The sequence below is a fragment of the Triturus cristatus genome, chromosome 3_2, assembly GCF_964204655.1.
Source record: "Triturus cristatus chromosome 3_2, aTriCri1.1, whole genome shotgun sequence".
NCBI lineage: Eukaryota > Metazoa > Chordata > Amphibia > Caudata > Salamandridae > Triturus > Triturus cristatus.
The window spans coordinates 133,281,001-133,303,506 of record NC_140584.1 but is presented as its reverse complement, the minus strand read 5'-3'; the positions used below and the strand labels follow the sequence as shown (position 1 = coordinate 133,303,506).

The 22,506-nt window shown below is 45.7% G+C and overlaps 1 protein-coding gene across 7 annotated transcripts in view; it reads right to left on the bottom strand.

Annotated features, from left to right (window-relative positions):
* Positions 1–22,506, bottom strand: part of NCAM1 (neural cell adhesion molecule 1) — a 723,973-nt gene that overhangs the window by 227,473 nt on the left and 473,994 nt on the right. For 3 of the 7 annotated variants that reach the window (XM_085647344.1, XM_085647343.1, XM_085647347.1), the window contains exon 9: positions 18,393–18,422. The exons of the other annotated variants lie outside the window; for them this stretch is intronic. In XM_085647344.1, the coding sequence (XP_085503470.1) occupies positions 18,393–18,422 (30 nt within the window). The remainder of the gene's footprint in view (positions 1–18,392; positions 18,423–22,506) is intronic. 7 annotated transcript variants of the gene reach the window in all.

Here is a 22,506-nt window from a genome sequence, read left to right as displayed (position 1 = left end):
TGGATGAACCCAATGATCTATGCACCAAATCACAACATTTGCCCAGCAGCCTGAAAACATTGACTTGGTGGATCGGTGGTGAGCAGTCAAGATGCCATCCACCCCCCTGCAGGTAAGTCAAAACCACTCAGCTGGTTCCACTCAATCCCTACACATGGAGGTACAAGTTGTAAAGATGCGGGCAAAGCACCCTGCCCTGGTACTGGGAGAAAAGGTCATCCCGAAGAGGGCCTGTGCTAAGGCTCAGTAAAAGAGTTCAAATCTCTACAGGCTAAGTCCAAGGCTATAAGAATTGGGTTCAGAGCTCTGTATTGTATGACTTCCCTCAGGACTGGAAGAAGCAGAAGGGAAAAGGGATACAGGAGAATAGAATCCCACTAAAAACAGAATGTGCCTCCTATAGAACCTCAAAGTGGGAACTCCTGGGTGCAAAACGCACTTGGCATTCTTGATGGTAGCAAAAAGATCTAACCAAGGCACGCCTCACTGGGTGAAGACACACTGAACAAGCTCTGGGCGTAGATCCCACACATGGTTTGCCAGTTGTCTACTGAGCTTGCATGCCCTTGCGCTGATTAACCCCTGCACGGTGATTGGCCATTTGGGATATCTCTTTAAGGTCCAGCTACCAACAGGGTCACTGTGTTTCCTGGCACAGGGCCCATGACCCCACATGCTTGTTGTATTACCACATGGCTATCAGACTGTCCGACAGGTCGTGGAAGGCTTGCTTTTCATGGATGGCAGGAAAGCTTAAGGGCAATTGAATGGTCTACAACTGTAGGAGACTGGTGTGGTCCCACTGCTCCACTGCGGACTAGTGCTCCCTGATTCCCACCTCACCCAGGTGACCTCCTCAATTCAAAGACGATACACCTGACACCTTGATGTGGATTAATTAGAATCGCCTGCTGCTATGGTTTGCATCCTTGAGCCACCACTCAAGGGCCTTGGCCACCTCAGCCGAGATACAGATAGTGTCGGAGAGGTATCTTCAGTCCTGGCCCCATGGAAGGTGTAGCTTTCATTACAGAGACCACATGTGTCACCAGGCATGAGGCAAAAGCAGGATGCATGAAGTCAGGAGACCAAGAAGCCTCAGAAGTATCTGTGTCAGAACACAGTAACGATCCTGAAGCATCTGGATCATGTCATGAATTTTGCAGATGCCCTGGTTGTGTGGAAAGGTTTTGTACCCACTGTATCCATGTCAAACCCTATTAAGGGAAGCCTGAGCACTGGCTAAAGATGGAATTTGGCACGTTGACAGAGAACCCTAAAGAGGACATCAGGGAGATAATCATCAGCAGAAGGTCCTTAAATTACTACCTTGAACAACCATCACTCTAGGTACAGGAATATGTATTCCCCCAACCTGCGAAGATGGGTCGCGACTACTGTCATCACTTTCCTAAATACCCAGGGAGACGAGGTGAGACCCAAAGGCAGGATGATGATCTGGAAGTGTTCAGACTCACAGCAAAGTGGATGAAATGCCTCTGGGGCAGCAACACAGGTAGCAGCAACACAGGTAAATGAAAGTATGCATCCTGCAAGTCTAAGGACCCCAGTATCAAGGATGGAAAGTACTCAGGAGGGTTAACATCTTGAATCTGTCATTTCAAGAAAGGTGTTCAGAAACGGAAGGTATAATATTGGCCTGGTCCTGCAGTCTTTCTTGGGCATCAAAATGTAACACAAGTAGCATTCTTTGCCTCTCTCTGCCTCGTAGACTCTTTCTATTGCCCCTTTGGTCAGTGATCATAGAACCTCTTTGGCAAGGATGGAGGAATGTGCAGCCAAAGCCTCAGCAAAATCAGGCGGAAGAGGATAGGTATTGACAGAAAAGTAAGGATCACTGGTGAAGGGTAACTGAATGCTAGACAGGCAGACAAAACATATTCTGCCACCAACTGGCCACAGATAACACTCGGAGGGGGTGATAAAAGTGGCTTGGCAGCAGTTGTGGCATGTGGAGGCCTGACCTTGCTGGTGGCCATGGACTCCGACACCACCACTTCTCCTACAGCTACAAAACGGCTGTGGGTGCCCTTGAAAAGACTGAGGGGCATATTCTCAAAGAGCTATCGCCGAGTTAACGGCACTTTATTGCAGCCAAAGTCGCGATAAATTTATTGCGTCATTCACAAGCTGGTGTTAACAGCCCATAACACCAGTTAACATGCGATAGCAGCCGCAAAAAACACCGCCAGAGATGACCCCAGCAACTATCGCTAATGAGATGCAGAGTAGGCCTTCCCGTGCCAAAAGCCGCAACAACACCACTCTGCAACATTCTCAATGACCAGCCAGATCGGCGATACGAACCCAAAACAGGCGATAAGGTGCATTAACAGCAGGAAATTAACACCTGCTCTGACCTGGTGTAAAGTCGGACGGCAGCCTGCACCACAAAAGGGAGCCCAGCCCAGAGCAACACCTGAAGAACAGATGCCATGGAGCTACTGGTCGTGCAGCTCAGAGCCCCAAGGCCAACAGGCCCACAACACCCACCGCCACCACACCCAGGCCCGCCGCCCCCCCTTGGACCTCCCCACCTCCCAGACCACCACAGAGGCAGTGCAGACACAGACCGCGGACCTTCAGAAAACACAACAGCCTCACAGACATGGCACCAGAGTATGTAATTGACCACTACAGGCTCAAAAGGACAGCCATCCTCCGCATCCTGAACATCATAGCCCACAGGCTGACGGTACCAACACAGCGGACAACCAACATCCCTCCGCAGACAAAGCTGCTGGCTGTGCTGCATCTGTTGGCCTCTGGTACCTTCCAGCCAACAACTGGCAGAGTCGGAGGAGTCTCACAGCCAGCCTTATCAAAGTTCCTCAAACCTGTCCTGGATACCATCATCAGCTTGGTACCCCAGTACCCATACTTCCCCCACACTGCGCAGGACCAGCTGGAGACCAAGCAAGGCTTCTCCGCCATAGCTGCATTCCTGCACGTGTTGGGGGCAATTGACTGCACACATGTCCTACTTGTGCCCCCTGCCGACACTGCACACAATTACCGCAACAGAAAGCACACGCATTCCATCAATGTGCAGGCAATAGTGGACCACCGGGGACTCTTCACCAATGTCGTCGCCAACTACACAGGCAGTGTGCATGACTCATACATCTTCCGACAGTTCATCATCAACCAGCGCTTCCAGGATGGCACCTACAGAAATGCACTGCTCGTTGGTAAGTACCAAATGCACACACCTCAACACCACAATCATGCAACTCACAACACAGGAAATGCACACGTCACAAGCTCACATACAACATGCACACACACCAGACACGACAGCACAACACACTGTGGGAACCAGGCCTAGCCATGTACATGAGTCATCAACGGCATGGTACCTCAGCTACACAATAGCAGAATGTCGGAAGAGGTGGGGACCAGGCATATGCCAAGGAGGAGATTTGACCAATGAATGAGACTGTACACATTGCCAAGTGTGGCGTGGTTGTGCTGGACAGACTGCAGTATGCTGACCACACACATATCCATGTCGACACACACCGCTGGTGTCTGGAGTATAGTGGACAGTGGACGCAACCATGTCACCCCAGCCAGTGGGGGAGATCAAGGAAATCTACCTTGCTACGTCGCCCCCTGTAAGCGTGTGCGGAGTGGGCTGGCCCGGCGTACGCCAGGTCAGCGTAGGGGTGTGAATAAAAAGCAAGTAGCCCTGGGTGTGGTCCGCTTCCGGAATGCCCAATGTCCCTGCCAGGGCGGTGCCTTTCACCCCGCCACGAAGCCTATGCCGTGAGCGGGGTTGCCTTCGAGCATGTGTGCCTGCTGCACTCAGGGACGCTGGTCTCAGAAGCCGTCATGGCCGCTCCTGCGCATCCAGGCATCACTGCTCACCTGCCGACAACGGCGTGTGCCAAAGAGGGCCTACCATCTGCCGGTGCAAGCTCCAAGCCCGAGGTCCCCGACCTTGGCAGACTCCTCGGACCATCACCGCCTCCACGACAAAGGCCCTCGGAATTCCTTTCTCGTTGACGTACTCCACCGGCATACACAGCGGACAAGTAGGACACACATTTGGAACTGAGTCTTGATTACACCATGGCCGAGTACATGATTTAAGGCTGAGTTCATGTCACTATACTCCCTCCGATGTGGTGTCACCAAGTCTGTGCATAGGACTCCCACCAAACGTATCTGTGGGCTCTTACTGACTCCGGCATTCGGCCTGCACTGTGGTCCTGGAGGCCTCACACCAATCCAATGCAGTCCGTCACAGGCAGGACACGACCTCCTCGCCGGCTGCACACCCACTCAGCCCTGGTGCCACTCCCGACGTCAGCCACAAATCTAATACAAATGCCATTCCAATGTCGTGTGAGAGAGATCCAGGAGGAGATGGCTGGACAGCAGTTGGCCCGCGCTGACCACTGCCTCCGGCCGACACTGCGGCCAACAAGGTCGCACTTTTGGAACTGAGCATTGATTTCTTCATGGCAGTGTTCATGTCACAGTACACAAGGAGAGGAGTAAGAGGAAGACGCACTTCAGTCCGGAGGAGACAATGCTCACCTTTACGGAGGTGATGGGACACTACCGACAACTGCACTGGTGCCACTAACTCTGTGCAGCACATGCCTACCACACATGGCTGTGGGCCCCTGCTGACCACTGCCTCCGGAACACACTGCGGTGGAGTAGGTCACACAATATGAACTGAGTCTTGCTCTCTACATTGTCATTGTACAGGGCTTATCGCAGACTGCATCCCCTTCCAGCTCCGGTGCCACTGAGTGTGTACCCTGAAATTCATGGGCAATCTCTGTTTGAACGTCAGTGGCGTTTGAGCCCATGGGCTGGAGGTTGTCCTCATCTACATGTAGCTGATACTGACAAGGTGGAAAAGTGGAGTCTGTAGCATTCAACTCCACCATTAGTCTGTTTCTGCCACTCTGCATCATGCCCTGGAAGCAACCCTCATCGACATTCCCCTTGGACATCGACGAGTACACGCTCAGCTCGTGTTGATCCTACCTCAGTGACCCGCAAGTCACCGTCCCGTGGCGCTGTGCCTGTGCCGGTCGCTGTGCATCCGGGGCCACGAACTCTGTGCTGCTCAAGTCAGGGACCCATGATGTTCGTACCTTGTACTGCTGATTGTCTGCTCACTGTTGTGCTTTTTGACAGCATCCAAGCAACCTCTGAGTGGTGGCTTACACTACCCAACACCCATCCAGCACAGGCATCACTGGAGATGTGACCCTGGCAATGAAAGGGGCCGGGCGCACATGCCCGTAGCCAGTCCCACAAACTCACTCAGTGTGTCCGTGTGGTTATTATGTATCCACATAACATTGTGCTGTGTAGAGTGCGCATCCATGTCACCGCAGGCAGTGGTGTAGACCTGGGACATGAAACGGTGTTGTACCTACCTGTGAGCGTAAGCGGGGTGGACAGGCGTACAACAGTACTGCGTAGGGGTGTTGCTACTCCACACGTGGATCTGGGTGTGGTGTAGTGAAGGCCTTGCCAAGGATGTGGCTGATGCGTGTGTCTCTGTTATAGTGTCTGCGCCACCCGTTCCGCAATCAACAATGTTGCTATGTGGTATCCCCCCGGAGTGCGTGCTAGGCCAAAGGGGTACATGGGGGAGGGCATGCCTACTCGGTGTTCACACATGCCAACTGTTGTGTGTGTCCTTATTAGCGCAGCATGAGCCACAGATGTACCCTCAACTGCATGTCGAGTTCAGTCAGGCTGGTGCTCTACATCTGTGTCAGCCCTGGCCTTGCAGTGGGCCTACACAAATGTGGCTGGCCACATTCTGCGCAGCATCATCACTGTGTCGTAGTCAGGCTTGAGGACATGCTCAGACAGGCATGACAATGGGGTGCCGTAGGGGTGCATGTGATGCTATCTTGCTGCGCACACAGGTGAATGTGCTGGGGGGGGCGCAGCAGTGAGGCTATGTAATACACAGTGGTGCCGCCCATTTGCAACACGCACTACATGTCATACAGGAATTTCAGATTCACACGTCACACACCAAGGAACCAGTGAGACTGCCAACACATCATGCAGTGCGTTGTCTTGACTCATGTCTCTCTGCACTGTCACAGGTGACCAAGGATATGCACTCTGCTCTTAGATGTTGACACCCCTCCGAGCCCCGAACACACAGGCCCAGAGGCAGTACAATTTGTCCCACAAACGCACCAGGGGCATCGTGGAGCAAACATTTGGCATGTTGAAGTGACGTTTCAGGTGCCTGGACGTCACAGCCCAGACCTTGTGTGCAAGATGATCGTTGCATGTTGCACAACATATATGTACGCAGCAAAGTCCCAAGAATACGAGTGCCAGATGCACCGGAAGATGATGATGGAGATGAGGCAGGTGGCCCACACCTCACTGCAGCCGGAATTGCCCGTAGGGACTACATCATTGACAATTTCTTCTCTGGTTGACGTCACATTGTGACGGTCCTTAGCAGTAATGGGACAGTGCGTTAACTGACCATAGGTACAGCATGTGCTAATAAATGCATTCCAATACACATTCCCTGCATGCATGTCACTCATCTGTATAGGCACTTCACTCAGACAAGTGTGGGTGCGACATGTTGTGCTGACAATTTTGGAATTTGTTGATGGATGGTGGGTGTGTCACCTCTGTGCAGTGAGGCGGTTTTGGCTGTCATGTATTCGAACTGCCAGTTCTGTGTGTCACAGTTGTTACGGTGTCCCACTCTTCGGCGTTTCACATGTGTTCCAAATCATTCCATTTTGGCTGTTATTTGTGGCCTACTAGTGACAACAGGGATTCTTTTGGGCTCTGATATGTGCCGCCATGATGCATGGATGCACCCTGTGACGCAAGTCCCATGACATGGGCAACATGTACGTAGGGGGAATCACTGCCCCTACATTGGTCCATGTTTTTATTATTGTTTGTTCATGGACATGGCACAGCGGTGTGCAGGGGGTGTTGTTCGTCCCTCTGCAATGTGAAGAGGAGATGCGGTTTCACACTGTGTTCCATGTTTGTTTCCGCATTAGTGCAGGTTACATACTGAATGCATGTCCATGTACATTGTGGCTGTTTGTGGGGAAATGCCTATCTGATTTGGACAATGGTCATTTGTTCTGCGTCATAGCTGTGGGGTTGTGCTTGTACGTTGTCATCTCGTCGTTTTTTTTACTCTGCTTTTATGGTGTATTTTCCCACAAGACGGTTGAGATTTGCAGGCCTGTAGCTGGTTTTCGCTGATTTTTGTATTACGATTGGCCTCATCGCAGCTTCTTTTGCGTTTGTGTTTCGCTTTTTTGCAGCGTGGCGTTGATTTTCACACGGTCATTTGACGCATTTTCTGGTGACTATCGCATGGTACCGCCGTGTTGTGAATACTTAGTTGACACGCCGTAAATTTCCAGCAATAGACTGCGATGTTGAGAGTTGTGTTAAGTTAGTTTTGTGATGGTTATCACACGTTCTTGAGACTATCCCCCCGAGATTGCTGCTTCTGGTGGTAAGCCAGAACTTAAGAACTACCTCTAAATTTATAAAGTTGTTGGTACTGGCGAGCTGCAGATGGAAAACTCAAGGAGCAGACTATCTTTGACTCACTCCAATGCTGAATCTTCATTGTCCCCAAATAGCCAGAAGCCAACAAAAGGCATATCCATAAAGATTGCCTGTACAGCTCCAGAAAAAGTCAATGCTTGCATCCAGACTTGACGTTGAACAGAATACTAGTGCCCATTGCATGGCCAATGCAGTCTGTGGTGTTTGGTCTGGGCTGCAAAATTTTACTTGGCCACGTCCTGACCGTCGTGGACCATCTAAGTGAAGGTGTTGAGGAACTTCTATGGGAGAGCGGGCACGATCTCACTTGCCATAACCCAGAGGGAATGAGTGTATCTCCCCAATAAGAAAAATTTCAGAACCTCAATGCCAAAATGGCAGAAGAGAGAGTGTGGCAATGTGCTTAGGTTCTCTGTCAGTCATGGCACTAGGGAAGACATTTGGTTTCAAGTTGCTGGTTGAAGCCTGTACTACCAGCCCCCTTGGGTGGTGTGCAGCTTTAATAAGATCAGACACACTGGAGCAGACATATGGTCCAGCATTTGGGTGGCACACAGGTGGAACTAAACATGGCTTTGACCACACCACAATCAGATCTTCTGTCAGGGCTTCACTGAAGGGTTAATAAAGGCTCTGAAGTTGAAGGTCTTTCCTGAAAGGCAGTTTAGTGAAGAGGCACATTTCCTTTACTGAAATATGTGGTGTACCTTTACATTTCCTCCTACTGGAAAGACTATGCAGGAGTAACTTTCCTTGGTTGGAGTAAATTGGCAAACCACTTGCCAATGTTCTACAACATTGGTACACTGGCAAGAAAGAACACTGTCCTCTCCCTAGTTGGAATTTGACTCTTATAGAAAGTATGCTAGATAGGCAGATACTTCACAGGCATAAGAAAAAAAGATATTTATCTGGAACTACTGATCTCCAGTGTTGCTATCTTCAGTTGATTCACATGCTTGAATCTTTCCCTGTTATAGATCTGGAGCTTCTACTATAATACTACAACAGCATTACTGTCAAATCCCCATAGAAATACAAGGAAGATATTTGCTTTAGAATCCTCTTCCCCTCATTATCAATGACCCAAAGTTAATTAAATTATATGTAGGAACACTGATCTCCAAAAGAGAGACCACTGTACCTCAAGATTTCAAAGCACACATGTGAAAGGATAAATATGAAAAATCTCTGACTAGGGATGAGTGATGGTCACATGTGAAACTATGAAAGATGCCAACACTGGAGAACTGTAGTTATAATAGAAAAGCAACTTTTTTCTTAAACCGGTGAAGATGTTATCATGGGATGATCAGCTTTGAAATTACAGTAAACAATGGCAGAGGCTATTCATCTTGTGATCCCTTGGCTGTCTTTTTTTTGGAAGGCAGATGAGCCAGAAAATCGTGTCTTTCCTTTTGAAGGTCTTTGTTCAGCCCAGCTAAAACTTAGTCATTGTGGACTATTCAAAGAAAGAAGAGTTTTTTTTCAAACACTGAAGAAGGATTTGACAAGCTTTAGGAACAACAGGTTTGCTAAGATCAATACCTATTTATACGTTAGGAATGAATTTTGGGTTAGTTCCCAGTGGAACTATGTATTTTCTAATTGAAAACGTTCAATAACATCTGACAGAGAGTCTGCATGAGGCAGGGTTTTAAGCCAAATAAAGTTTGGAATTGAATTGAGGCAGGGTTCCTCAATATAATCATTCCACACATTAGGTAATATAATGGAGCTTCAAAATGCTCTCCTTCCTGCCCTTGGCTATTGTCAGACGTACCTGTGTTTTGTGGAGGTGGTATATAGAAATCATTTCCATCAGGGGTTGCAGCACTCCTTAGGTAGGAGCTTCATGCTGGGTCTGGGATGCCACTGTATGAGGCTGGGACTGAACTGAAGGTCCTGCGGTATTGTAAGCAGGGAGGAACTGGAGAAGTAATTAGACATAATCTTATCTAACACACTGATAAGAGTTGGATGGACTCTCATAGTGGGATGATGAACAATTTAGTTATCTTCTGTAACTTATCTGACAAAGACTCTATCTAGCTGCACATTACTTACCATAGAACTATCTCCAGGCGACGACTGGATCCGTACATTTTCAAGAAATACCCCTGTACACAGGTAGGTGGCGTTACTCTGCTCCTTATCAGATTTGTCCGTGCTGGAAGTGATGTGCACAGTCCTTATATAGGCGCCATCTTGGCGCATTGACGTCATGTCATTTTTGCAACTTTCCATGCCAGGACCGCGGAGCAACAATGAAGACTCCCCACTGGTGTGAGTACTTGGGGCCCTTTATAAGAGGAAATCCTCATCTTTTAATCTGGTCACAGAGCCTGGAGGATGGGAGGGTCGGTAAAGAACCCACATCTAGAGAGTCTCCACGAGATAAGGCATTACTGAAGGTAAGTAACTTGTTATTCTGATAGAGACTTCTCGCCGCAGATTCTTTACCTTCGAATAGATGCCCATGTAAGGCATCCCCAGAGATGGGTCTGTGAACCCAACTTAGAGCAGGAAGTCCTGCAGGACCGAACGGGCAAAATGTCCATCTTGACAGACCCGACTGTCCAGGTAGTAGTGCTTTGTGAACATGTGCAATGAAGCCTCAAATGCAGCCTGACAGATATCCAGGACTGGTACTTTGCGAGCTAATGCAGTGGTCGCAGTTTTGGCTGAGGTAGAATGAACACGGTAGCCCTGAGGTGGTTTCCCTTTGACCTATGAGTAGCAGATCTTTATGCAGAGCAATATACATCTGAAGATGGTTCGTTTCTGCACAGCCTTCCCTTTCTTTACCCAATGTACCATACCAAGAGTTGGTCATCCAGCGGGAATTGTTTTGTGTGGTCAAGGAAGTACGACAACACATTTTTGGGATCCTGCTGGTGGAGTCTCTTCTCTGCCTTAGAAGGTTGAGGTGGCAAAACAAAAGTAGGCAGGGTGATTGCCTTGCCTACATCGACAGAAGTGACTACCTTCGGGAGGAAGGAGGTACATGTCAGCAGAACCAATTTGTCAGGGTAAAAAGTAGTGTAAGGCGATGCACCGAGAGCCTGCAACTCGCTGACCCTCCTGGCCTATGTAATGGCCATCATAAAGGCAGTCTTGATGGTTAATAACCGAAGAGAGCAGTGGCTCAAAAGGTGCACGCATTAGGAAAGTGAGGACCAGAGTCAGATCCCACTAAGCCGGGCATAATGGATTACTTAAAAGGGGGGGTGGGAGGTGATGGGGAATGTGTTACAAATCTTTGAAACATCTAGTCACAATGGGTGACTTAAATAACGAAGGTTGGTCGGGCAACCGAAAAATGCAGAAGTGTCTGAAAGATATCCCTTAACTAGGCCAAAGAAAGAATAAATAATAAGATCTGAGAAAGAGGAGCAGATAGGGGATCAATGCTTTTTGATACACACCACGCCACGCCACAAATTTGTCCTAGCGACAAGCTTATTCCTTTTTGGTGGAGAGACGCTTGGCGGCCAGAATAACATCACAGACTTCGGAGGTAGGTCGAATGCTGCCGACGGTCGGCGCTCAAATCCATACGCACAAAGGTGGAGAGTGCGCAGGTTTGGTTACAAAATCATCCCCAGTTGCATTGACAGAAGATCCTCTGGAAGAGGCAGCTTGACCGAAGGACGGAAGCTCAGGCTCAACAGCTTGAGATACCAGACTCTCGGTGCCCAATCGGGAGGCACAAGAATACCTTGGGCCTGGTCACTCCTGATCTTCTTGAGAACTCTGGGCTTGAGTGGCATTGGCGGAAAGGCGTACAGGAGGCCGGAGCTTCACTTGAGATGAAAAGCGTCTCAAGCGAGAGCCGTCTTGAAACTTCCAGTGTGCAGAACTGCTCACATTGGGTGTGAACAGCGGTGGCAAACAGATTTAACCAATGCTCTCCCCACTCTTGGAAGAGGCCTTGTACCACCTCCAGATGAAAAACGCCATTCGTAATCTGCTAGACCCCGACAGCTGAGTTTGTCTGCTATGGGGTTTAGAGAGACGGTCATGTGTTGAACCACCAAGTAAATGCCCTGGTGTTCCACCCATGTAAAGAGAGGCAGCACCTCCTGACAAAAGGTCCAAAATGCCACCCCCGACTTTTTGCAGTACCACATGGCGCTGGTGTTGTCTGTGAACACCTGCACTAGTTTTCGTTTGATGGAGGGTAGAAAGGTCTTCAATGGCAAGCGAATCACCAGAATCTCCAACAATTTTATGTGGAGTCCGAATTCTGCCGGAGACCAGATTCATCTGGTCTCCACCTCTCCCAGATGGTCACCCCAGCCCAGGAGTGACGCATCTGTCACTACAGTCAATTGTGGCTGGGGAAGGGAGAGGGATCTGTCGCTGATCTAATTGTGGTTCGTCAACCACCATTGCAGTTCTTTTGTAGTTCCCTCCGAGATCTGGACAATGTTAGAGAGATTGCCTTGATGCTGCACCCATTGGTACTTCAAGTCCCACTGCAGAGCCCACATATGACAATGGGCATGTGCTACCAGCAGGATGCAGCAGTCTATGAGGCCCAGCAGCTTAAAACTCTGTCTCGCCGAAACTGAGGACAGAGGCTGAAGCATCCGTACCAGACCCTGAATATCCTGGACTCCCTGTTCGGGAGGATAAGCCCGAAATGCACAGTGTCCAGAACAGCTCTGATGAAAGAGGGTGTCTTAGAGGGAGTAAGATGTAACTTTGGCACGATGATAGTGAACCACAGCGAGGGCAGGAGTATGTAGTCTGAAGGTAGGAAACAGCTGCCTGAAGCGGGTGCGCCTTCAAAAGCCAATTGTCAAGGTAGGGTAACACTGGAATCCCGTACCTCCACAGGTGTGCTGCAACCACTGACTTCACTTTGGTTAACACCCACGGGGCGCTGCTAAGGAAGCACTGTAAACTGGAAGTGCTCATGGCCGGCTGTGAACCGCAGGTAAAGTCTGTGGGCAGGCAAGACGTGGATGTGAAAATATGCACCATGCACGTCTAACGATACCATCCAGTCTCCCGGATATGGGGGCAGACAGAACTTGAGCGAGCATAAGCATTTTGAATTGCTCCTTTTTGAAGAAGAGATTGGGAAGGCACATATAGGATAAGAAAAAGGCCTCCGTACTTCTTGGGCACCAGAAACTAGCAGAAATAGCAACCTCGACCTACTTCTGATACCGGCACCCTCTCTATAGCTCCTTGGCAAGAGAGTCAACACTTCCTGACGGAGTAATGAAAGATGGTAGTCCGTCAACCAGTCGTAAGTGGGTGGCATGGATGGAGTAGTCCCTTTGTACAATCTGTAGTACCCAACGCTCTGATGTTATTGACCTCCAGTGAGGCAAGTGACGGGGTATCGTAACCCCACTATATGCCCATGATGGTAGGAGGGCAAACTAAAGGGGCTTGGAGGCTGCAGCTGCCAGGGATGTGGTGGACTGGCCCAACCTCTGGCTACCTGTCCCACGTGGTTTGTAGGAACCGCATCTCTGCAATGGAAAGGTGTGGAAGTTTGCTAGCCGTGATGAATGGGAGGGTATTGACACGGTTGGAAAGCCCTTCCTTGGCCACTAAAGGGGCGAAAGGCGACTGGGAGTTGAAAGAACAAGGACCTGGCCATGGTCCTGGAGTCCTTAAAGCACTCTAGCGCTGAATCTGCCTTCTCTCCGAAAAGAAAGGAGCCATCAAAGGGCAAGTCCAGAAGCCATGCTTGGATATTTCCTAAAAAACCAGTAGCCCTCAGTCAGGCGTGGCGTAGAAGGGCCACCGACCAAGATATCGCTCAGCCCACGAGTCAGTTGTGTCCATATCACAGCAAATGGCGAACTTTGCTGCATTTTTTCTGTCTGCAATAGATTGAGAGAGTATGGCTCAGGCTTCCTCCAAGACCATTAGCAGCACTTGCGTAAGCGAGTCCCAGATTGGGTGAGAGTAACGGCCAAGAGGCACATAGTGTTCACCAACCGCAGTACAAGGCTGGCAGAAGAGAACATTCTCCTGCCAAAAGCATCCAGCCTCTTAGGCTCATTTAGCTGGTGGAGTGGAAGGGAGCACACCAGGGTTTATTCTCGAAGTGGAGGACTGGACAACCAAGCTGTCCCGAGTGGGGTGCTGGGTGAGGAATTTAGGATCCCCTGGAGTGTTATCGTGGAGGCGGGCAATTGTCTTGTGCACAGGAGATCCTGTGCAGTGCTTGGACAAGGCCCCAAGATGGACGTTGGGGATGGCTTCATTAAATGGGAGCAAGGATTGGATGGGGCAGTCCACAGCTGAAGCACCTTCATCAAGACATTGGCCTTACTGCCACTTAAGGCAACTGAAGGTCCAAGACCTTAGTCGCCCTACGCAACACCATAGTGAAAGATGCCCTATCCTCCGTAGTCACAGTAGGAGGGGAGACCAAGCCACTGTCAGGTGAGGTGTGGAACCCATTGGCATCTGCCAGATCCTCACACCAGGTGGCCTTTGTATCATCCAGTGGGTGGCGACATTCATCAGGGTCGCCATACTACTCCCATTCATCATTCATACCAGGCCTGTACAAGGCAAAATACCCTGACTCTGACCCGGAAGGCATGGATACGGATGGCACAGAAACCAGCGCAATGTGATGCAGGTCTTTCTCTGTGTAAGGAGTCAAGGATGATGGGGCTTCGGCATGGGAGCTGGCCCCAGAAAAGTTCAGAATGGCGGCGAGGGAGTACCCAGTGGTGGGAAACCAGCAGGGACCCTTTTCGAAGCCATGGTGCTAAAAGGTGCTCCAGAGAAGTCGGGTGGCCCAAAGATGAGATGCATGGCCTCAAAGAGCTCACACAGTTGGGCGGGGGTATGTCCAACTTCAAGGAAATTGGGTAAGCATGGAGCTGACCTTGGTTGGGGCTTCATGGAGGCACGGGGCCAGGTGTACCCAAGCTCCCTCATTTAAGGATTTGTAAAGACGCGGAGAAGCCGAAGACCTCATCGATTTCCTGAAGTTCTTTTTTTTCTTATGCGGCTTACCCGACAACAACTGCCACTGGGACGATAACTGTCAGTTGCAGCTCCGTGAGTGCATGGCGCAGAAATCCTCGACGGCCTTCGAGTCATGGTCTTTCTTGAGACACTACAGACGGATCAACTGGGGGTCTGTCACAGACACATGGTTTGAAACCAGCCAGTTTTTTGGGGGATATCCCTGCACACCAGAAGAAAGGATTTTTCAAAAAAATGCTAAAATAAATTTTAGGGAAAAAAGCCAGTCAAAAAGTGACCGAGATGTAGCTCTTCATGGATCTGGCATGAAAAGGGACAGAACTGACGTCAACGCGCCTATGTGGAGCCTATATAGGTACCATCTACATCACTTCCGGCACAGATGCCAAAGTGGAGCCGAACGACGCCACCTACAGGCATCCAGGCGGTTGTCTGAAAATTTCAGGATCCACTCTGACATATTAGGGATAATTCTAAGGTATAAATTCTGCAGCTAGAAGTCTCTATCAGATAGTGGTATTGTGGCTCTTCCAAATACTCATCATATGAGCTGATAAAAATGAGCATAGCCATATCCGCACTGTGGTTCTTTATTGTTTTCACCTGCATAATATTTGCTAAGTAGATCTTCATGTTTTTCTCACACATACTGCTTTTCATCCTCCTGACACCCTGACTGGGAGCGGAATTGGGCAGGTAGTGGTCCAAAATGGTCTCTCTTTCTGCGACTCTTCCACAGTATCAAATCTTTTTTGGAGGGAAGAACAAAACCTTGCTCTAGGATGTCTTCCGAGGCTTGAATGATGGCAAAGGTGCAGAATATAATTTCACAGCTAGTTTCATGATTTGTACAGATATGGTAATCAAAGGGTTGTCATCAGTGTGGATGTTGCTGAGATCCTCATTGATGGTGGAAATTCTGATGGTAGAAATGAAGAAGTTGCCAATGGTACTTTTATTAATAGTGGCTTCAGTGCCCCCTTTTTTCTCGTTCTCTCTTTCCTGGTCTTTCCCCTTGTTCCCCCTTTTATTATCTTTTTTCTACGGTGATTGGTATCCTTGCTTATATAATTTCTATGTAAATTTCAATAAAACAGATTTGAAAGAATAGTGGCTTGGGAGCTTATGGAGAAGCTGTGATGACAGGCCGACACATAAACGGGGAATCGCCAACAATATCTGAAATCATTGTTCAAATTGGTTTTGGCGACATTGGAGCAATCTTGCAACATGCAGCTCAGAAGACCATTTGCTTGGCCCGTCCAGCTGCCTGTCAGACTTTTAACTGGTCTTTCTTAGGTCTCTCAAAAAGTGGAGGGTTCTTTTTCGGACCTGGCTTCATCAGACTGATTACCCACGTATTACTGTTTGAGGAATTTCTTTCTCTCAGGGGAAGACTCCTCCTCTAGAGAGATAACTTTGCAAGGCTTTTTATCCTGGAGCCAACGAAGCAGGCAACCTTCATAAATATTGGTTATTTTAGTAAAAAGATAGTAGTAGATCTTACAATCCTTTGTCTTATGCCTCGGGTAGAGACAGTAGATTAAGTCATCTTGAGGATCACCCGCATAAAGTATTTTTTTTACAGGAAGCACAATGTCTAAATCATGAGTCTGCAATTCCAACAGGAAAATCAATACAATACTGAGTAAGAAACTAAAAGCAGAAACCCCATACTCGGAAGTGTACAACCTTCCACACAACGTGCAGCTGAAAATTTGTGCTATGATGTTTGCTGTGGGAGAGTAAATCAGCCTTTCACTTGGTTGAACTTTGGGTCATTTCTAATAAGGTGAATGGGCTATTAAAGCAAATGTTTTCTATGTAGTTCTATGGGACCCTACTTCTGTTGGGTTATTGCAGTGGGACTCCAAGCTTAATCACAGGAAATGATTTAAGCATGTAATTCCACAAAAAATCCAATGCTGGTGACAAAATTTTAGAGAAAATTTCAGTTAATCCTCCCAATAACATAGGCAATTTCTACGTAACAATCTGTTTTGGTGAACATAACTTAATCTTATTTATGCAAAATACCCCTAAAATCGAGCCTTGTGAGATGAAGTCAGCAGAGGTCCAGATTATTCATCAACACGATTAGGAAGAATCCCTAATAGAAGAGTTACATTTCTGAACTGCATTCCTACTGCATTCTTAAATGGTCAGGTAGATAAAGGAAATACAAACAATAGTAAGCACATGATGACTTATTGTCTGAGTAATTTTAGGGCTCTTTAAACTCCCATCAAGACACCAATTTCTGTACTCACAGATTTTTAGCTTTCGCAAGGGTCTTTTTTAATTTGACGAACGTAACACCAATTTGTATATTTAGTCAACCACTAGGTATCATTTGAACAGCTGAATACAGCAGTTTAGTTCCACTAACAATTACACATTTTCTATGCTCACATTATTAAAGAAAACAGCTTTTTGAACAGAACTAGAAACATAAGTCTAGAGGTCAAAACCCATCAGAGAGGCCCATTTTTCTTTTGGCGTAACAAAACTTTATACAGGAGTCAAAGTCAATATCTTTAAGGAAGGAAAGGAGACACTCTGTGACTCTTTATATCTTCCTAAGAAATCTATATAACAGGGAATGTGATTGTATTTGAAATTTATCAAATCAGTAATTAAACACATCTTTAGAATATAATGAATTTTTTTTATATCATTCTAGAACTCGCTAGACTCAAATAAGGCAAGTAATAAAGCAAAGGTGCTGACATATTATCCTTTGCTGCTGGCTCCCACAGATTGAGTGCTCAGTTTTTGGTAGAAATTACATTACAATTAGACAACCTTCCCAGTATACACTGTCCCGTTACAAGAGAATAACGTTAAATGTACTTCTCTAAGAATCCTTTACAAAATGCTCAGATTCAAAAACTAATTGCAAACTCCAACTTTTCCTGGAAGAGATAGAGATGAAATGTGATGCAATGATTCTTGAAACAAAGAATTATAACAACTGTTCCTACGGTTAGTGCTGAAGCAACAAGTTGGGTTGGATTTTTGGAAACGGAAGCCAACTATGTAATCAGGTTATTGTTTTGTGGAGACACAATAACCTACAAAGTTCAATTTTACAATGAAGTGAGCATGGGCACAAATATAAAGAGTGTTAATTCAAACAGTAAAGTACCTCAATAAGTTAACCTAACAACAAGTTGTTGTTTGCTCCAATTTATTAGAGGAGAACAAAGTTACACATCAGTATGCTTTGCAAAACTTTCTCAGCTACCATTACCATATGATATCTCTTGGTAAATCACTTAAAGAACTGTATGTTGTATTTCTCCGACTGTGTTAAAGTTGTGCTCACTTTATATTAAATTTGAGGAACTTTAATATATGTAATAAACTGTTCCTATTCATAAATTCCTAAAATGTTCTATTCTTGTTCATAAGCAGACCTGTAGAAGGAGGTGTTTCCAAGCTGTATGGATGTAGGGGGTAATCTAACTAGTTTGTAATATACTTAAGAAGAAGGCTTTTTAATGTTACTGGGAAATTTTAATTCAGAGAATTATATACTGGAGGCAGATGTTTCAGGCCGAATTTGTAAATCTATATTAGAATTCCCAGATTGTATTTATAAAACCAAATGACAGTTGTGGGAATGGCCTTCCCGCATCCAACAGAACTTGTTTGCTCCACATGAGATATCACACAAGGCAAAAAGCAATCTCTACCACTATATGCTTATCTGTTACACAGCATCACATGACTGTTTTAGCTGTTTCGTGTGGTAGTTTATCTATGCTCGATTAGTTTCCAGGTGCAGTGATTTTACAGCTATAAAAAGTGTGTCTATTTGTGACTGATAAGTATACCTCTTGTTTCTCTGGTCGAGTCCACGAAGCCTGGAGAAAACAGATATAAAACACAATAGAACAAAAGAAAGCAATAACACGTTTACAAATCTGTTAATCTTCATATATACTATATGCATCACACTGCATTGCGTGCACATGCAGTTACAGAGGGAGGGCTCTCACAATGTCCATTTTTCCCGGTTTGCCGAATCAATTGCTTTCACATTTTTTTCCGTAACCAATAAGCAAAAATTGAATTTCACATTTCAAAACAACTAGATTGCTTCCTTGCATGTTGATGTTTACGTATTAGCCCACCAATGCTCCGTCCCTTTCCACAAACCGACATTTCTATAAATATGTCCAAAGTGATACAGAAATAAGTATAAGATACCTTATTTCTTTCGCTGGAGATATTCAGAGAAACGGTTTGCTTGCTTTTTAAATTATTGATCTGCCCGCTGGCCAATTACTTAAAGAAGATATTTACACAATAATAGCCATTCTTGCATTTCAAACCCGAACGTGTCATGCACTTGGTGAGGCAAGCATGCATCCTGTACAACAGTGTCCATTCTGTTTTTCCAGAGGAGAAGATGGGCAGGTCTGTTCTCACCAAGAAAGACACAGAACTCAGAAGTCCACTATTTTAAGTTACATCTGACGGTTGTTATAACAACAATCACAGCACGTGTATGATGATGGAGTTATGTACATGATCGTTATTTAGCCTTTATTGGTGTGTGTGCCTGCCACATGTGCTTGGCCTGTTAAACCATACATCTTCCTAGGACTGCTACCTATGTTAATCTCTCAGTTTCAATGTGTTATCACTTACATCATTCAAAACAAAAACGTGGCCAATAAAAACATCTCACCTGTCGAGTAAGCACATACAACTTTCCACATACAAACCCTATTAGTGGCAGATTAACACATTGCCCAAACCTCCAAAGTAGTAGCAAATACTTAAAGGGATAAGGTAGCTTTTAACCTAAACACTTTCCTTAAAGGTTTTGAACACACTGGCAGCTTGTTCAGGGTATTTCAGAGCACATTATAGCGAAAACACCTTACTTGGAGTCCGTATTTCAAGAAACCAGATACCTGACCAATAAAATGGTTTTTGAAAGATGGCAGCCGACTTCTTATTGCCTATCCAAAGTCCCATCCTTTAATCAAGCACGGAAAGTGATAGACCAGTTCAAAATCCCTCAAGCGTAAATACAGACTATCTGGTGTCTCCTCTCCATAAATACTCCTCTTTTGGTCTTTTGGCCTCCCTTAAGACACGTCAAACCCAATAACCCTGTAATTCTAGAGCTTTGAAGAGGGAGGATCAACTGAAAATGGGTTTCTCTACACTATTATGTCTAAAGGGAGCAACATTACCAGACAAGTAGTTCCGACGACTGCAGTAGGTTATGGACCAATTAAGACGTTTGGGTAACAGTTTGAGTAAAACTGTCTGGCAAAGCTGTAAATGATAGCTTGCTGACAAAGTGCTCATTATCTATTTCGAGCCACTTTGGCACTCTTTCATTACCTTAATTTTCTACATCGCTCTTTCTCACGCTATCCTATGTACTATGATGTGAGTGTAATATAAAATATCAACTTATATCCTCTAAGTCATTGTATATGTTAATTTATATAAACTTGACCTTACCATTCAAAAGATGAAAAGTTCAGAAGACATAAACAACATTTGTCACAACGGTCTCTAGAGAAACGTTTATTCAGAAAACGTACTAGGTCCTTACATTCCAACTACTTCATGCCCATCAGGATTAGGGAGGTAAAACTAGCAGAAGGGATGTGTCAGTCAAGGCAGTCTGCAGGTCTAGCCACTACCTTATGAATTATAACTTTTTGTAGAGCGAGCTGAGGAAAAGAAATGTCAAGGGGTCATGTTTGTGAGATATTCATGGAACAAAGACAAAACCAGATTATTCACGGAAAAGAAGAATCATGAAGCGAATATGATGCCATACATGTAATTGGTACAGCTTTTCCAGTTGGTGATCGGTACAAACTCAGACCTCAATGGTGGGATCACTAAATAGGGCAAAAAGATAAAAGCACTGTTTGGACATCTACACTCAGAAGTATTTGCACTCCACTACATTTTGCATGAGATATTAAAAGACTGGAAAAAGTATTTCTGGATTCACGTAGAAATAAGGTACATTTTTAGGAAAACACTGAGGAAGAAAGTAAGCCACAGATTTACTAACTAGACAAAAATTATTAAAGTTTCTAAACATCAGTATAAGTATCATTGTGCAGGTTTTTTTTCTCTGCTTTAGATTTGGTGAACTGGGGTAGAATCCAACGGAAACCAATAGTAGGCTCAAAGCATTGCAATCCACTTTAAGGATTTTAGGCAATTAGTGAAGATTGTCTCCCGCTCTTGAAAAATGATGTCCTGCTAATATTGAACTTTTCCTGGATTCTCAGGACATCAGCGATTGGAGACTGAAGTGGCAAAGCTGTTGTTTTCAGTGCACTTCTAAAATGTGTCCCAGTGGAATCAAAACAAAGAAGTATAGCACTACTATCAAGGGCAAGACAATGTTATCTAGGAATTAAATGCTTGAGCATTCATATTACATTACATAGTTAAGATTGCGGCAGAAATGGGTGAACATATCTGTCTCCTCATGCTAGTGAGTATAATGGTGCCCAAATGAGCCATCCTCCTTAACGTAACACTCAATGCTTCTCTTCAGAGCCGCATAGGGTAAAGTCTTAATTTCTATCATAGATATTTTATATCATATTGTCTATAAAAACCAGATCCACTTTCTTTGAAGAAATAAACCAACCAATTGGCGATCAAATGCGTTTCAGTGACAATACCATCACTTGGAGGCCAAATGGTGGAATGAAATGGTAACACATATTTCAGGGCTCTATCAGGACACAAAGTACAACTGCCCTCACACAAAGTTTCTTTAAACAACGACATTAAATTACTGCCTGAGTGCAAAGGCAGCACATGGATTTCCAGTGTAGGAACCCACGATTTGGGAATCCCATGCATTCAACGACAATTCAAACCCAGAGATCCTGGGATAGCAGACGGCATTCTGCAAAAGGTACGTTGGCAATAAGTTTAGGGAATTACAAATTCAGGAAAGAGCGAAAAAGGGTACACAGTAAAATGAGTTTACTAAATGAGAAAGGAATTGAAGAAGGTATTCTGGCAATGAGATTACTGAACAGGAAACAGCAACTCAGGTATAATGTCACATAAGTTCCAAATCCAGCTGATACGATGTTTTTAGGAAGTCGCTCTACACAGTACAGGAAGTACATATTACACCAACCTTGGAACTACTACTGAATGTGATTCCATAGCTCTTTCTTTCAGTTAAAGACACCACAGCACACAGAAAGATGGTGGCTTTACTAACTAATGAGATCCACAATACACCCATGCAGGCGCCCAAAAACATAAACAACAGATAAGCTACTCAAACAGCTACAGCACTTCCTGTTAAAAATGTTAAACTGCATCCTCTTTTTCCACAAGCCAAACAAAATAAACCTAACCAGAAGAAATTTGGGCCTTTAACGAATCCCATTTGTCAGAGTTGACTGTCTTACTTAATGCAGTCATATAAGAATTTTTGAAAATAAATTAACCTAGCCCGCAGTAGATTTCGCATTTTTCTTAAACGGCATCCTAAGATGAACTCTTCAATCGTTAGCTTATCACAACTTTAACTTTTCAATAACTGCTTTGCTTTCCTAAACAAAACATAAGAAGCCCAAACACAGCAAGAAACACGCTTTTTAAGCATTCAGTTACCATCATAATATCTGAGTAATATGATCTTGACTGACAACTATTTGACTATTTATTCCTCACATAAATATGACCTCGCATACAAAGAAAAAACTTCATGACCTATTCATGTGGCAGTCAGCTGACCAATCATGGCAAAATACCTCAGTGGTGTAATACATTGTCAAGTGCGTTATTGATGAGTATGCAGATGACATTTTGATGGAATGGCTTGGAACATACACAGAGAACATGAACAGGAAACAGTGGGATTGCAAACCGGAGCTTGGCAAAAACAATATTAATAGAAAGTATTTTTTTCAAAGCACAGTCATGTCT